Here is an 18,858-nt window from a genome sequence, read left to right as displayed (position 1 = left end):
TTGGTGCTGGTTGCATAAAATAATTCAAATAATAGTTTAAATGTGAGCTATAGGTGATCTTTCACCAACATAACATACATCTAAGTATGAATCTTTCTTTGTACATGGAGTATAACAGAGGCTAACTGTTCATATGGTACGAGAACCTAAGAGCAACAGTAATCTGCTCTCGTCATCGGAAGAACTGCAATGTAAGGATAAATCACTTGTACACACATAGCAGTAGTTATGGGGCATAAATCCACCCCTCTTAACATTATTTATGTTAATGGGTATAATTTTCCAGTGGTTTTGATATGGCTTAGGGCATGTTCATTTAAATGGAGTCTTTCACCAACCAGGACAGCTTGTAACGGTTGTGATGTCTGTATAGCTTTCCTAATGTCATTTACAGAGATGCCTGTATGTGCTTAGCAATCTTTTCTAGTCCCCAATGGGCTTTACTTATCCGTGCAGGTAATGACACTAATATTTCACCAAAATATAATTCATATTAGACAGATTAAACAGTTCTTCCGACAGCTGGTGTGCTAATATAGGCTTTGCTTATTATACTAAAATACACACTGCTTATGTACAGGCACTAGCACATTTTGTCAGATGGTAGGCTAATCATTAGTCTTAAGATGGCCATACACAATATGTTAAGCTGTTGGCCGAAAGCCTTTTCCTTCTAGCTCCCCATAGACATGCCCACCAGGCTCAGCTGAGTGGAGGGAAGTAGGCTGCTGCTAGACACCTCTAGTGCTGAATTATCATCTCCTGAGAACAAAAGGATCAGAGATGTTGAAATTCAACATACCAGCCCTTCTATCCCCAACAACTGCTACCAGAGGTGTGTTTGTACACCAACTGTATGCTTTATGGTCAATCTGGACACTGTATATGATCATACCCTAAATGCTTTTGTTGTCAGGATTTCTTAACAGGCTACATTTACACTGTGTATGACTTTGTTTACAATGGACATCTGTGGTTCTTCCAATGTTATCACATGCTGTTTCTAAATATTTCATCATGATTTAATAGTTCATAAGTAAGGGTTGTCAAAGGCAGACAAACCTTTTAGTAGACATAGTAGTTCTGAGCTCATCATGACCCATCATTATGTGTATTGCTCTTCCTAAGAATTAGCCCCATATATTGTAGTAACTAAGAAGTGGGACAAGGAATAAACAGCCAACTATGATGCCATTAAAGGTGGGAAGGGGTTATGACAGGAAGTATAGAAGTCATGCTTAAAGGTCTTTTTAACATGGACTGATGTCTCAGGCAATTAATGAGAATGGACCAGGTGCTCCCGATAATTGCCTGATCATCAGTGGAGACGAGGGCTGAATTTATATGCAGCAATCACCTTTGCTTTATGGAAACAAGCAATTGCTACATTGATTGTTTGTGCCCATAGAAAGTAATTGTTCCTGGCCAGAAGATCCCTGTTTAGACAATCTGCTGCAGAGCAACAGTGACTTTTGGTGCCACTATCTTTTACACAGGCCAATAATTGGGAACAAGCTTTTATACAAACACTCAAACATTTAAAGGGAATGAACATGGGAAGGACACAGTATGAAACCCCTTCCATGAGCACCAAGTAAGCTTGTCTCTCTTGTAATAACTAAAGAAACTTTCAAAGAAAGATACAGAATCATGCAGAAAGCTAACATTATTGCAAGAACTACAATCACCTTCAAACAAATATCACACTTTATTAATACTTATACTGGAGTTATTACTTTCAACTAATAAGCAGACATCCACCAGCACATAATACATGTTCTATACACGTGCCATGCATCCAATGACATAAAATACTGAATCGACCCATTATTACCTGCACTACCTACTGTAGGTGAACTGTTTGGTCAGTTTCCCATTTACTTCATAAATATACAGAGTTTAGGTTATTTTGAAGAAATGTTTATTTAACAACTGAATACATGCCAAAAAGAATAATTTACAGCAGCAAGTCTTAATATATCTCCTCTCCAGTTTTCAATTCCCCCATACAATGCATTGATAAATATTAACAATGAAACATAAGCACATTGTTCTTCGGCTTGTTGATAGAAACACATTAAAACAGCAAAATTACCACTGCTAGGCCACAGTAGGCGGCTGACATTTGGGCCTTGTACTGTATGAATATACTTGTACGTGAGCACATTGAAATGGAGTACCTATGGTTATCAGTACATTACACTGTACCTCCCCTAACTATTGAAAAATATTTACATCTCTTTTGGCTAATGTTCAGGTAGCAAAACCAAACTATTAAAACACATACCATTGATATCACTAAATACTGCATAAAATGGGATCAGAGACTTTCTTCACATGCAAATAGTTGCTTTGAGGTCTTTTTACATACAGTAGTTGCTCTAAGTGGGCCATGAGTCTGTACAGTAAATGCGAAGCCACATCTTGCACAATCCTTGTCATTGCTCTCAGATATTGAATAGCTGTGTCACGTTCTATGGTTTATGAATAAGACAGTGGAAGACAGTTTAGAAAATGCACAGATATATCTATATACAGTTATGTGCTTCCCATTTTTGGCTCTGTTGCCTTGCTAGAGCAAATGTATTTAACAACTACTGCAAGCTGGATAGTTGCACGATATCCCATTGGTCATGTTTTCTATAAGTAACAGGATAAGTAAAATTCTTGTGCCAACACACAGGTGCTATTGATATGGTTAAGAACCACATTGTGCTACCAAAACCATTGTGAAGAAGCAGGAAACGAAAAGTGACATCCAAATATTCTGAATCAAATACATGCTTTGGATCCATGGCTAAGGCCTAAAATGTTTAACATATTCTGAAACAAAAATACTTCCCCAAACCTTGTTTTTTATTTGATCAAAGAAGCAAGATCAAAATCCATTTACAATAGTGAAATGTTTTATTATGTTATTGCAATCATGCAATCAGAATGACATGTGGAATAAATACAAATGGGCTTGTATTGTGATCATAGATTAGTAAAAGAACTGTAACTTACTAGACTGGCAAGAGAAAAAAGCTATTGCAGAGCAATGGAAGAAATGCTTGAGTATCGCTAAATAGAATAATTAGTTAGATATACGTTAATTAACGAGTGGCCTATGGTCTTCATTAAGCTTCAACAATGATCACAATCTCTAATTAACATGAGTTCATTTCCCTTTACACAATTTCTAGTAAAGTTATGCACAGTAGATGCCAGGATAAGGCATTTAAAGTCTATAAATAGAGATACCTTCCATAGGATGAACTGACCTTAACAGTTGATTGGCAACCTTAATACTCAACTTTTGATGTCACCGTTTCAGTACGGAAATCAGAATGGATAATAGGAATATTAATGACAGAGAAAATAAATGTCTTCCTTGTAAATATGATGGGTGGGAATTTTGAGAATGTCACTAATGTGCCCAGAATCATTGGACACCATCACAGACAAGCCTGTTTAGGTTGGCCAATGGGGCATGTTAGTTCTATCATAGGAGAATGGACAAGTTGACTCCTCACGAGAAATACATTAAAATTATATAGGTTAAAATCTCTGTCTGAACTCCATTTACCCCATGATAGTCTGCTAACAGCATAGACATAAGGTTCTCAGCGCTCAGCTTTCTGTAAAATTTCGAGGTGATATTGAGTAGTGTTTCAAATATTAATATACAATCAGCAATCAAAATGAGACAAATTGAGGTTTAGAGAATAATTGCATGTTACTACAAACTTTCCAGATGTCAATTTATTAAACTGTGATTTCACCCATAGAATAAACTATGAACGTCTCTGGTAGGGTGTAAGTGGCGATTCATAACAGTTCCACCTATCAGTTTACACCTATCACCAGTTATAACGTGGAATTAGGGTGAAAGTAAATTGTGAATATTCTGCCATAAACAGTGCAAAACCATTCACAGATGAATAAAATATTGTCAGGATAAGTGTATACTGATACTTTTATAAAAACACATTTCCTGTTTCTAAAATGAAATCTGAATATTATTTTTATATGATAGAAATATAAAAATATTAAGAACTGCAATTTGTGCCTTGAGGGCAGTTGCTTGCAAAAGTGAAGATACTGTAAAGGAGACCTCGTAAACTTTATATGTGCTTGTGTAATTAATGGACTATATTCTTATCAGAATAGAGAACAATCTAAGATGTCTAATTTTTAGGCATGCCACATTATGTGTGAATTAGGTGCAAAAAAACTAAATGTATATGAAATTTAAAATGATAACATCTATTTTGTATTAGAGCTAGTTACCTGTTATATGGGGGCAGCCTCATTTAATGGTATAATCACTCCACTAATTAAATAAATACAAATTATATTATTATGTAGAATAACATTGGAAATACTTATTTAAAATCTCCACATGCAAAACCCATCAAAAACTCAGTGCTGGTTTTGTTTGATAAGATTTGGACCAGATCTGCTTAAAGAGGTGATATGAGATAAAAAAAATTAAATAAAAAAAATGACTCTTTTCGTTCAGAAACCATGTCTCCCATGGGTAGTGCCTGATATTGAAGCCCAGTCCCATGCAACTGATCATTCCTGTGATCATTTATTCAAAGCCCTCTTCTCAAAATTACATTGTCAGCTACATATACCTTATTTACAAAAAATATTTTATGCTCTCATAAAAGATGCAAACAACAGCAAATGATTGTTAGCTTTTTTGCTTGTGGGTGATTGCTAGGCATGTTTACATGGGGCAATCATCAGAAATGAACGTTTGTATGAACATCCATTCAGCTGATCATCAGCCCATATTACAGGGTCTTAAGCTTCAATAGCAGACCGAGCCACAATTTTTTAAACGTTATACAACTCTGATTAAGACAATTTAAACACATATGTTTGCATAGGCCACCACCCAGAATTTTCATATGGTACAGATAGCAAGCATATATGTAAATATAGAAAATGTGATCTATAATATTATTTTATATATGTAGATAATACAAAATTTACATTTCTAAACTATTATTTGACCATTGCCCAATACAACATTCTACCCAATTACCAGATTCTCAACTTTTGTAGTAACCAAATTGTCCTTATGGTTATTGAAGCAGATGACCAGAAAACTTGATTGCTGAACTGGGTTGTATGTGTACACCACATTACTTCTTGCTGATGGATAAAGTAATAGCTGGTGAGTGTGGTCAACTAATTATCCATAAACCTACCTGACATAATAGGAAATTGTCCCATGGGAGTTATCACACAAGTGAGTGGCATTAAATGCATTAAATCCATTATCAATGCAGTTTATTCTCCATAGAGGCCAAATGCGGAAAACTCAGAGAAACTAGTTGCTGTTAAATTCCAATATTTTAGCAACTAGATTAGTCTACTGCTTTCCTTTAAACAGACCTTGGATCCAAAACATCCTTTAATCAGAATATTTGCTCACTTTATTTTTGCTTGTATGGTTTCTTGTTAGTGTACAAAATTATTTAATATTTAAATGTTTTTTCCCATGATATGACACATCATCCCCTTGTTAAGTATCACTTTTCTTTAGAAAAAATGTTACATCGAAAATAAAATAAAAATAAAGATTTTTTTTTCAAGAAAGAAAATGCGTGCAAGACAAAAAGAAGAAAAAAAAAGGAGAATGTGCTACAATTAGTAAGAAAACAAGAAAAATAACCAATTACATTTACTGCATATTTGTCATGATATGTTTAAATTAAGAATTAGTACATTATAACTTAAGGTCAAAGCTGGTTGAAGATATCAGTAGTAGGTCAGTAAGTACAACTTGTTTGCTTGGGAGCAACCAAGTTATTGTTGCAGCTTAAGGTTTGGGTTTTGTACATTCCCAGATATCACCATCCTACCTTCTCATACAAATATGCACATGGTAGCATGTTAAGTGTACAATCTGAAATTATTGTTAACAAGGATAGTGAATGTCATATCTAGTTCCGGAACGGTGTTGACGACTGATGCTAGGCTTTTCTCATTTCAATGGCAAGGTGGTAAACTAACAGTTTCTCCTTGGAGAAGGAATAAATTGAAAAAAATCTGAGGAGGATTACTTCAGAAATGGGAAAACCAAGCTGAGACACTCTGTCTTTAAAATCTTAAATTTTGTCTATGTAGTCTAGGTCTATTTGAAAAGTTACTAATGTATTTTATTTAGACTTAGCAGAAAGTATTGTGAACTTTCCACTCTGTAAACATCCAAATAATGCCATGAAAAGATTCATGAATATTGCATTTTTCCAGTTTAATGTCTATACAAATCCTACTCGGATGAGGTTTGAAGAGGTAATGTGGGTTAGACACTCCTTGGTGCCCTTTCAAATTCATGGGTCCTCCTGTTTCTGCCCTTCTTATTTTCTTGTAGGTGCTTCCATTTGTTGGGGCTAACCTGGGCATTGACATTTTTTTGTCGACGTTGTTTGCGGTCTCTTTTCCATACTTGTTCACAAAATTCATCCATACTGTTGAGATTTGGGTGGTTGATTAGCTGCATGAAGTCTCTGTACCAGATCTTCTGTGTTGGCGACATACTGTTTGATGGTTCTTTGTGCTTGTGGTTCTCGCCGTCATCATCTTTGTGCAGAAGTTCATCTAGATGCTCTGTATCAATAATTTCTAGAGTCACTTTGAGGAGTGTTTGCATGAATCCATGTTCTACTGCAATACAATAATAAATTCCTGAATCTTTCTTCTTAAGTGTGCGAAGGAGAAGGCCATGATCTGTTTTGATTGTACGATCGTCGACTCTTATCTGTAAACAAGGTGAAATGAAATGACAATTATGCCATTTGTTGATTTTAAAGACATTATTGTTCAGGTGCTCAGAAAATAAAAGAATTTTATATATGTTCTCATTTAACAAATACAAAGCTTATGTAACACACTTTGTGGGATACACTGAAAATCTACACACAGCTAAACTGCTTACAGTATATCCAGTGGAAGATTACTAGCACCAAGGACAAACCTTTGTAACTGCATGTTTAATTTTGAAACTGTACACATCAGAATCATACTTTAAGGTCTCTACCATCCCATGACAGGCCTTTTTTTTTTATCTGGTACAGAAGCAGCTACTCTATTCAGTTGGATCTGTTCTGTTTAGTTATGTGCAAAATATATATATATATATTTTTTTTTTTCATTTTAATTGTTCTGCTCCTCTAAGCGAAATGCAGTAATCTGCCTGCTAGGAAATGCAGGCAGATACTTATTCATCATGCAACATAATCAGGGAGGTGGTATTCTCCGATTTGCTCCACATTTATTCTGCAGCAGGACAATGTCTCCAAACATAATGCCATTGTCATTAAGAACTCTCTTCAACATAAAGAAGTATAAGGAGACCTTTAAGTGATGATTTGGAACTGAACCTTTAAATAAACAGAAATCCATACATATTTTGTCACCTTTATCCTCACCTTGCTGCTTCAGCTGACCTCCTTCTATGCAACAAAACCTTCCTGTCTAAACAAACTCCTCATATCATGCCCTATCCTATACAGCTACTATCCCTCTCTCTATTTCTTCTTACTGCTGGAGACATATCTCCAAATCCTAGGTCCCCTCAACTAATCACCGCCATCCTTTCTCCTTTCTTTCACCAAGTCCTTAACACAAACTGCTCTCACTCCTTAAACTTCTTACCTATTTTCTTGATAACCTGCTCCCCCATTTTTTTTTATTTAGATCATTATGGAACTCATGTTCCATTTGCAATAAGCTACACCCATGACCTCCAACACAGCCTTCTATGGAAAACTCCAATTGACTTACACTCCCCATCAAGACAGACATTTTGGTGGTGTTGACCTGCTACTGACTTCAATACCTGGATCCTTACTTTTCTCTTAGCCAATCATCCACACTTCCAAACGTCACCACCACCATCATGGGAGATTTCAAAATCTCTACTGACAATGCAACTTAAAATTCTCTCCCTCTTTGACTACAATCTTCTTGCATTCTAAGCCATTAAATCTTTAACTGCCCTTCCAGTCCAAAAACCAGCACACCCTCATAAGAACCTCAAAAATCTCCCTATTAACACTCTTATGCACTCTCTGACTCTGTATCTCACTGCTATCCACCAGATCTTCCCTTCATGATGCTGATATAGCCACAGTTTTCTACAACACCACAATCACTTCAGCTTTCAACCTGTCCCTCTCCTGGATCAACTTGAACTCACCAAAAAAAACTTCAGCATTTCCCATTCATACAACACCTTCTCATCATGCCCCCTTCTCTGTTGTCTGGCCTGGGTACATTTATACATTTGGCTTGGGACTGATCATAGAGTCCCATAGCTTCCAATACGACCTCTATGCTTGTGACACAGATGTCACTTCCCAGCTATCCAGAATCCCAATGGGTCCATCAGCTATATCTTCACGCTTCTCCTGTCTCTTCTTAACACTCAACATTGAAAAAACGGAATATTTTTATTTATTTTTTCCTGTGTCACTCAGCCCTCCTAACAAATCTATGCATTACACTTAACATCATCATGCTATCTAACAGGTCTGTTGCCTGGAGATAACATTTGATTTGGCACTGTCCTTCATGTCACACATACAAACCCTTACCCCCACCTGTTGCCTTCAACTCAATAACATCTCTCGTATTCGCTCCTTCCTCAACACTGAGCGAGGTAAAATACAAATGCATGCCCTCATCATCTCCTATTTGGACTACTGAAACATCCTACTCGGTGGCCTCTCATCTAGCACTCCCAAACCCCTGCAATCTATCCTCAACTCTGCTGCTTGGTTAAGCCACCTCTTGGTTTGTTTCTCCTTTGCCTTTCCCCTCTACCAACCCCTTCACTGGCTTCCCATTACCAATGTAAATCAGTTCAAAATACTAACTACACATCAGGCTGTCCCCTATTACATTTATGCTTTCCTTACACATCCCCAAATGTAATCTCTAATCCTCACAAGACTTGTCTTTGTTCTCCTTGTGTCTATTCCTCACACAATCATCTACAAGATTTTTCATGTGTATCCCCCATATTCTGAAACTCACTACCCTAGCACATCAGACTCTCCCCCAAGATCTAAACCTTCAAAAACAACCTGAAAGTCCACCTCCTTAGGATAGCCTACCACCTGCAATAATCATGCTGACACCACACAGCCATGTTGAACAGCTTTTAGCCTAAACTGTTGTTTCTTTTATCTTTCATTTGTAAATTGCAAGCTCTAACAGGCAGGGTCCTCTCCACCTCTGTGGCAGTTTTTTTTTATTTTTTTATAATTTCATGCTGCAAATATATTACTAACCCACATAGCTACCTTTATCACTGTGCTGAGTTCATTCCATGCTATTGTCTACTAGTGGAACTGTAGGTTGACACATAAAGCAATAATATACATTTCATTGTGTTTATTGTCAGTCCACTGGGAACATTTGCAGTATTTTGGGATCAGGATTATATATCACTTTATGCTGACATGCAGAGCAGAAATGCTTATCTCAAGAAAGAAAGAAAAAATACCATTTGTGTGAACCAAACTGAGGGAATCAAGAAATTTATAGTTGGAAAAAACACTTTTCAAACTTGCTCTAATTACCCAATAAAGCACATTCTGTCTTTTACCAGCCCTGTAACCTTTTACAGATATTACAGCTATGGTGGTGCTCTCTTAACAATGCCTCTAAAGACCAGTGAAGACTTACAAGAAAGCACTCATTACACTCCTTGTACTTTGCCTTTGAACCTGAAGGAAACCATAGCCGTGTTTACTCCCTTAACTGATCTGTCTTTAAAATTGAATTGTCATAGAAAGGTGATGATAACAGCACAGTTTTCATTCTGTGGAGATTTGCAGTTTTACAGAAAGCATAAGCAAAAATATTGTTTTCCATGTATATATGGAGGCTGACCTCAAACAGAAAAGACGTTCTGAATTCAATCATTTTTTATTTTTTTTTTCAATTTACAAAACACAAAAGATTTTGTTACATTTCTTATTTCAGAAAGGAACATAATTTGTTCACACTATACATGATTGACTGGGATATAACTGATAAAAATAAGTGCAGTCATCCTCTCATGAACTAATGGTAATACATTTACTAATGTGACTACACTTAGACCATGTTGTAAAATAATAAATTCGGCATAATTTGGTACATCAGCTTTTAGAAAAATCCTCTACTATTGGCTTTCCAAGGGTTGTGGTCTAGCCGGAAGTTAGTTTAGGGGTTGCTTAGCATGAAAAGATGCATAGCCTAAGATACAATTTGCAACAACGCCTTTAACAAAATGTAATATACTAACCAACAGTTGGTATAAAGTTGGGCAAAAGTGTCTAGTCATGCATCAAATTTATCATCCACATCAGCTACTGTGATACTGTGATGTGGTGCATCTTTAGAATGTCTTGTCTATGGATATGCTATCTACATTTTAGACAAAATTAAAGGGGTTCTCCGGGAATTAATCAAAAATGAATATACTTGAATATTTCTTTATTATAAATATATTCCAAAATACCTTTCATTAGTTACAATTGCTTGTTTTGTCTATGGAGCAATAATTAGGAGAAATAAAATGTCCGCCATCCTATTAGTTCACACAAAACAGCATCACAAGTTAATTCACACCATACAGCTGCCTCAGCCTCCTCTCTGCTCTACTTGTCAGGTATTATAATCCTGAATATAGCTGATAAGAACTTTAACTAAATCTTTTTGGGAATGGAGTTTATAAAGGAGACATGACGGACAGGACAGACTGTAGTAATGTGGGGCTATGATAATGGAGGCTGCATACAAATGCTACTGCTCATTAGCCACATCCACACCCTCCTCTCTGTACTTCATGTCTCCTCATGATTCCATTCCTACAGAGATTCAGCTAAAGATCATATTAAACAGTATTCAGGATCATAACCATAATCCCTGATAAGTAGAGCAGAGAGGAGGATGAGGCAGTTCTTTGGCTCAGTGTTATGAAGTAACTTGTCCTGCTATGTGATTAGGAAAGCAGCCATTTAAATTATGCTAGTGATTGTTCCCCAGACAAAATAAGCAATTATAACTAATGAAAGGGTTTTGGGAATATATTTATAATATTTAAGTATTTTCATTTTCTTAATTCCCAGACAACCACTTTAATGAATCTACAACTATAACTCTGTTCTTACTAAATCATAGTGGCAAAATCACAATTTACCATTAGTCTCTGAAATAATTTTTCAAAATCAGCCGTAGATATGTCTGCACTTCATGTCCGGCCCCCCAAAACCCCTCATAAATATTTTTTAATGTTTGGGGAATTTTAAATATATATATAAAAAAAAAAAGAAATGTAAAATTAGGACACACTTGGGTTAAAAAAATAAAGTTACATAAAACATTAGTGTAGGCAATATAAGGCTGTGTTCATATTGCCATGGTATGTCAATAATGGTTTAACTAATGATCAATAGTACACCAGATTAATATTCCATATACTATAGTGCAATAGTAAAATCGTGGAACTGTCTAGCGACTGCCTACACCAAAACTTTAACAATAATTTAATCTATTAGAAATATCTTAATGGTAAAGTCAACATGACTTATGAGTTTTACTTACCTCTTCTTTCTTGTCATCATTCTGTCTCTGAAATTGCCAGAATACGGTGGCTCTCTGTGATTTTGGACTGCACTCAAAGAATGTACTGCTGTTCTCCACACCATAGATTATCTTCTCATCCAAACTCTGTCTATGTGGATCATCTAAAATCAGGAAGAACACCACGTCAGAATGTAACCGCACACATAAAATTTTAATCCTAAACATCATATAAAAAATAAAATAAAAATTAATACTGACAGTTTTTAACTTTCCCTGCTGAGAGAAAAACATTTATAAACTTTGTATGCATCTATGTGTATGAGCATCCCTAATACAATTCTACTCTAATGTTATGATTCTACTACACAGCCAGAAGACCTCCTTCCTTCCTTCGCCACTTATGTACAGTATATATGCCCTAATAGAGAAAATAAATAGCAATTGCCTTCAAATTATGAATACAAATCATAGAAATATATGACCAGTAAGTACTGCTCACAGAGGCAGGTAAATACTTACTTGGGACAAATATTTAAGTATGCTATATAACTGATGCAGGTTTGTGGTTTGCTATGCTTTTCCCCTTACATTACAGAAACAATAACTGTTCATGATTAAAATGTGTTGGCCAATCATATAGTTTTAGTGACTGTCCTTATAATCTTTTTGTATTTCCCCCTGTACATTTTTAGAGGAAACCCCCATCAATCTGACATTTTAGCTCTTAAAGGGGTTTCCCATATATTTCTGTTGGACCACCCAAAAATAACCCACTTGTGAAATATAAGAAATAGTACTGTATAATAAAAACCAAATTCTACAAATTTTAATAATCTTGCCATTTAGAAATATTCAACTTTTTCCTCACTGTGTAATGTTTTATATAGCACATAAAGCAGAAAACCTATTAGAACCGATCCTTCCCAAGTCAGTCAGCTTCCTTCTTTACAAGGAAATTGGGAGGTATACTTTACAATTTATGTAATCTAGCCTTGTGGCTTTCCATTTAAATTCAGTTTGTGTCTGTATGGTTAGAAACAGTTTTTTTTTAAAATATATTGCAGTTGGATATTGTTTTCCACGGTTTTATAGGAAGGATTTACAATCAGTGGCAATGTTATTGAGGAAGCAATCTCCAATCCATTATTTCCATAATATATTTACATTTGACAAATTGAGAGAACAAACACTGCACTTTAAATAGTTCTACTAATTATTTCCTTCCACAAGAACAGAGTTTCCTGAGTATTAATCATGCTATAAAAATCACTTTACAATTACAGACCAGTATCCCCTTGGCATATTTTACTGAAAATGGTGTTTATACTCCAAAATTTCCTAAACAAGCCAAGCAGTTGAGAAAATTAGCATTTAAGGCAGCTGAGTGAGACAAAGCATGAACATCACACCTTACATGATAAAAACACAGTAGGTTAAGGAAATATTTACAATGCCTAATAAAGAAAGGGACCACCAGAACACCTAATGACAAGGTCACATTTCCAAGGTGACCTGCAAAAGGTAATTGAAAACCAAGAGTCCTGGCTTCAACCAAGTAAAGGTGCTCTATCTTTCTCTATACCACACAAGTAGAAAACCTATTACCACTCAATCTATTCAGAAGAAGAATTTCCATGAGGAAAAAAAAATATATATATAAATATACTTAAAAATATATATTTCATAGTGACATATCAAAAGTTTTGATTGGTGGGGGTCCAAGTCCTAATAACTCTACCGATTGCTAACATGAGATTGAAGCTCTCACACAGAATACTGTCTTTCCTCACTGCTGGAGGCTAACTGGAGACAGGCTCGTGTACTTTCTGCTGATCCAGGTAAACTTTAAATAGTATGTAATAGTCTTGTGCTTGATTTAATGATTATGATTTAATGGATATGAGGGTTAATAATATTTGGCAATCATAACATCTTGGAAAATACCAGTAGATTAATTGGGTTCCTATGAAATAGGTTCTAGTGTGTCTGTGCCTGCGTGTGTACAATACATTAATTAGATTGTAAAGCTGGGCATATGCATTACACTAGTGTTGTCCAAACAGTTTTTGATGGGACTGGCCAATCGTGTATTATTCAGGTGATATTCATTCTCATGATATTGGAGGGAAAAAATGATCAGGCGTGTTGAATTTGAATATGCCTGATCGTTTCTTATCAAGAGAGATAACTTGCTAGCTGAGCTATCTGGCAGTGGCTTACTACCCGTCTTCCCTAATGGGAACAAATGCAGATGCAGGTGGATCCCATCATGCATGTGTATGGGAATTTCAGGAAGAGCAGTAGGAGAACAACACATGTTAGAGGCTGTTTACATGTCATTTTTGCTTTACATTGAGTATATACATTTTAAAGGAATAAAAACATATTGATTGATGTATCCAGAGTTTATAACTGGGAAAACCTAATTCAAAAGTGCATACTCTTGACAGCTATCTCTGTATACACAGTCATAGAGGGAAGGCTGCCAATCACTGATAGGGACCTCCTCCCTGACTTCAAAGCCCAGAATGAGCAGAGATTTAAATTAATAAATTACAAGTTTTACTGAATCTTTTTCCATAAAAATATATATCAATCTGCTCAGCTCTTCCTACCCTTTAACATGCTGCCTGCACAAAAATTAGCAATTTCATGGTGACAGGTCTCCTTTAAAACTGTTTTTCAGATGATAGTATAAAATCTTCATATCTTTATTTAAACCAAGAAAGGCTTCAAGAAAAAAAAAATGATACTTCCAAAAAAATAAAAAAAAATGGACAGAAATGTATTAAAATGTATGCTCATAAACATATAAGTTAAGAAACCCAGAAAGGTAACCCAAAAATTGACTGTGTCTATATCGGTTTTTTTCCTTTTTTTCTGAGTCTAACATACACATTAAAAGTACTTTAAAAACAAAATGTCTAGAGAGCATTACTAGTGAAACAGTGGTGCACAGGGTCATGCAGTCTTAACCACAGTGCACAGAATTTGCCTACAATTTTTAAGACATTTTATACAGGACAAAATTTCCACAAGAAATGTTTTTATTTTATTTTTTATTTGGGACACCTACATTAGCGGGCATTATGCTTACTTAAAAATTTTGGAGATGAAAAACTCCTTATAACCCATGGTAGATATCTAGTGATTGAAATACAACCAATCAAAATTTAATGAAAGTGTGATCTTGTACAGGGGTTCTCTTCTCAAACAACATGGCCATAATGCATAATATATGGTATAATCTCTCATATGAAATCTATTCTGGATAAGAAGTGGCCTTCTCAAAGAGGTAGTTTTTTGGAAAGGTTTCACTGTAATTTACTGCATCGATAGTGAATAATTCCTTCCCATGAAAATAGAATAAAGATGCCATTAACTATGTAATGTATGAGCTTATTTTTTTTTCCATGTACATTTTATATCCTAAAGCTTTGATCAAGGATTGTGTGTGACTGAACTTCTTATCCAAGAAAACTGTTTAAATAGCAGCCTCAGTGAAAGAAAGCAAACTGTGGCGGAATGACCTCTTGTTTGTTTTTACTAGCTTTCATCATTTTTGATGGTATATTCAGCCATCTGAACATCATACACAAAAATAAAAATCAAGCATATATCATGTGGTTTATAACAGTTTCAGATGTTCATCTACTTTGGGAAAAGTGCAGAGATGGAAACTATGAACTGTAAACCTGATCTGCAGATAGCACATATAGAACCATTCACACGAAGATACGCATACATGGCCATCAGATGTAGAATGCTTTGTTTTAGCAAAAGTTTAGGTCTAGTTACTGGGTAATATATCAGATCTACTCTGTAATGCATCACAGTTTATTAATAGGTGGTGTAATGATTAATGGTACAGAAGAAAGTGCTTTAAAATGTATAATATGTCAGTATGGGGAATGTAACTCCAAGTTCCAGATGATTAACATAAAAAGTATATTTATTTTATACAGATTCGATCCTTTATACAACTGAAGAACATGTACAGCAACATTTATACAAATAAAGCAGGGATATACTATCTAAAGGTGCAATGTCACAAGTCCTTAGGGGCGTCATTAGTTATTGCTGGGGTGCTTTTAAATTAAGTAGAATCCCATTACACATTGTTCGGTTAGAGAAAGAAAAAAACATTTCCAGTTAAATATATAATGAGCTAAAAAGAACATGGCTTTAAAGTGTAACTTGTTTCAGTTTATCGTAATATATTGTAGAGAGTGGGAAAGGTGTTTCTTTGAACTGAAAAACAGGGTGTCAAGATTCTTCTTACCAAAGCTATAACTGAGCATTGCTAGTGAGAATCTGTCTTCAGTTCTACTGAGCGCTGAAGAGGTCTGTGTGTAACAAGCCAGATTGGCAGAGAGATGAGCAGTGATGGGGCACATGTACACAATCAGGGACTGATGCCGTTATGAAGCGCACACTAGAAATGTCACTATGTTACACACAGGCCTCTTTAGCACTCAGTAGAACTGAAGACTAAAGGTAGACTCTCCACAGCAATGCTCAGTTACAGAGTTGCACAGAGACTCTTTACACCCTGTTTTCGAGTACAAACATCTTTACCTAATAATATATATTACAAAAATGTTTAACATCCCTGTCCCTACACCTTATTAAAAATAAACTGAAACAATAGTTACACTTTAACACATGTAACTTCAGTATGGTGACTCATAGCAAATCTGGTAGCGAAGCCCCACTCCGCCATTACCAGCTTTAGGCAGTACACTCAGAATAAACCAATGTTATCTGGGTCTTTCTAATGCATTGGCATAATGCACAAAGTGATACCACAGCACAGGGACGGAACACACACAAAGTGTGCAGTTATGGGTGTAATTAATAGGTTGACTGTCACAAGTATAATGACCACAATGATGTCACAGTACAGTGATGTTGCAATATAGACATTAGACACTCAATTACGTCCCACGATGGGTGTAATGCATACAGTAATAATAAAATGTCACAATATACGTATAATGGCCACAGTGATGTAACGTTACAGTGTTAATGCACACTAATTTGCAGTACAGGCATTAAACACACAGTGATGCCCCAGTATGGATGTAATGCATACAGTGATGTCACATTACTCTGTAATGCTCACAGTGATTTAACAGTACAGGGATAATTCAAGATACTAAAGACAGAAAAAAAGATAACTATGTACAATGTGACATCAAAGCAAAGGAAAACCAAACAAACGTATGTTGAATGCTAATATAGTACACAGTACACATGATATCACAGCACATGAATTCGTAATAATGCTTGAAATCAGTGAGCTGAAACATCCCTGCTTATATCCAAATTGTGTAAACCTGCTGTGATGATGTCCATAGCTCATTATGAGGCAGAGCTCTGGTAATACTTTATGAGGATCCTATGTCAGTTGGTCAGGATAGAATTTCAGCTACTAAATGTTTAACTGCAAAAACAAAGATCTAGAAAATGTAGGATAATCGAATAAGAAAATGTGTCATGTAGAGTAGGGAGTTATAGAATGTACACTAAACAAGCTTTATGTATATAAAACCAGAAACACCTGCTGAAGTTTCCATGGGTGGAGGACAAAATTATCCTATAGATCCACAAGGTGGGGCAATTCACTCATGTCTAATTTGAGCAAGGGTATATACAACTGAATTAACAGCTGCAATAATGGTGTGTGAGAGCTGCCTTAATAATGTGTAGAGGAGTGGTACAAATACTGTATGCTGTAAAATATGATGTGTGCCATACATTAATACATTGCATTAATGTCTCCTGAAATACGGCTAGTTACTTCCACTTACTTAAATGTTGGGGTGGTTAATTCATTACAGCAGTGATTTGTGCCAAAATGTGTTGCAGATTTAGTAGAATCCCAAGGAAGACATTTTGAATTAAACTTCAGAGCTAGTACTATATTTACAAAGCAATGAACCCCTTAAAGAGGACTTGTCACCACATAATGCAATCCAATCTGCAGGCAGCATGTTTAAGAGCAGGAAGAGCTGAGCAGATTAATATGTATTTTAGTGGGAAAAGATTCAGTAAAACCTGCAATTTTATACATTTAAATCTCAGCTTTTTCTGAGCCCATTTGCCCAATTGAGCAGTGATTGACAGCTGTATATGTATACATACTTGTACAAGGAAGGCCTATTCAGTTCCATAATGTAAATGTAGCTGAACAGGAAAACTCAGGAGCACTTCTGGTCAGAGCCTCAGAAGAAGAGCCCATAGCCAGTCCAGGCGGTCAAGTGAATTCAGTGAAGATGGATTCGGTGGCACAATGGAGGGGTAAGTACTTATGAAACCATCTTTTTTCCACAAATTATAAGACATCACCTCCATGTAATGTCTCCTGCATTCAAATACACTGCCATCACTTGTTCTATTGGGAGTTTGGTGCTGGTACAGTGTGGTTGAATAGAGGAGACATCACACAGAGGTGTTTTTCACAGTCACATGACCCTCCATCAGTGGCCATCTTATGGACAGGACCTCTATGTGGACAGCAGAAAAGACTTTGTAAACAAGTGGGCATACCTTATGAAATAGAGAAAATGGTGCAGTATTTCACCAAAGGCTAAATTAGTAAGTGCCATATAATCATCTCACAAACTCATTGGCCAACAGTAACCACAAAGTGGCCAACTCCTTTAAAAGGGTAGTCCTGCCATATATATCGATGACGCATTATTAGGATAGGTCATCAGTATCTAATCGGCAGTCCAACATCCGACCCCCCCCCCCCCCTCCTGTCGATAAGCTGTTTGAAGAGAAGGCAGCACTCCATGCGAGTGCCACTTCCTAGTCATTATTCTATGCATCATCTCCTGTGGAGCTGCAGCATAGTATAATTACAAGTATTCTCTCCATTCAAGTGAATGGAGGAAGTACTTGTGATCACACTGTACTTCTGAGACAACATGTACATGGAGTACCACCTCCTCTTCAAACAGCTGGCACCCCCGCTGATCAGATATTGATGATCTATCTTAATAAGTCATCAATATATATGTCAGGAGAACCCCTTTAAGTTGAGCCCTGTTCAACTGCTCATAGCGTCAAATGCTTACAGATTGTTTTGTCTTCTTTTGACAAAAGTAGTGAGAACAGAGCTTTCATTTGTAGTACTAATAGACCAAATCTGCAAGTACATTAACGTTAACCTAATGTATTTCTATTAGATGTGTGAGCATATCCTGCACAGATTTGTGTCTGTTCCCAGATTCTACTTTAGCACAAAATCATTTCAAATTCTTTTAGAAA

The 18,858-nt window shown here is 36.0% G+C and overlaps 1 protein-coding gene across 1 annotated transcript in view; it reads right to left on the bottom strand.

Annotated features, from left to right (window-relative positions):
- Positions 1–1,910: 1,910 nt before the first annotated feature.
- Positions 1,911–18,858, bottom strand: part of SEMA3A (semaphorin 3A) — a 232,949-nt gene continuing 216,001 nt past the window's right edge. Inside the window, exons 16-17 of the mRNA XM_044280112.1 lie at positions 11,599–11,741; positions 1,911–6,760 (exon numbers count right to left, since the gene is read on the bottom strand). Coding sequence (XP_044136047.1) covers positions 6,305–6,760; positions 11,599–11,741 — 599 coding nt within the window. The 3' untranslated portion in view covers positions 1,911–6,304. The remainder of the gene's footprint in view (positions 6,761–11,598; positions 11,742–18,858) is intronic.

This window comes from Bufo gargarizans, chromosome 2 (assembly GCF_014858855.1).
Source record: "Bufo gargarizans isolate SCDJY-AF-19 chromosome 2, ASM1485885v1, whole genome shotgun sequence".
Taxonomy (NCBI): Eukaryota; Metazoa; Chordata; class Amphibia; order Anura; family Bufonidae; genus Bufo; species Bufo gargarizans.
This window is presented reverse-complemented; position numbering and strand designations above follow the sequence as displayed.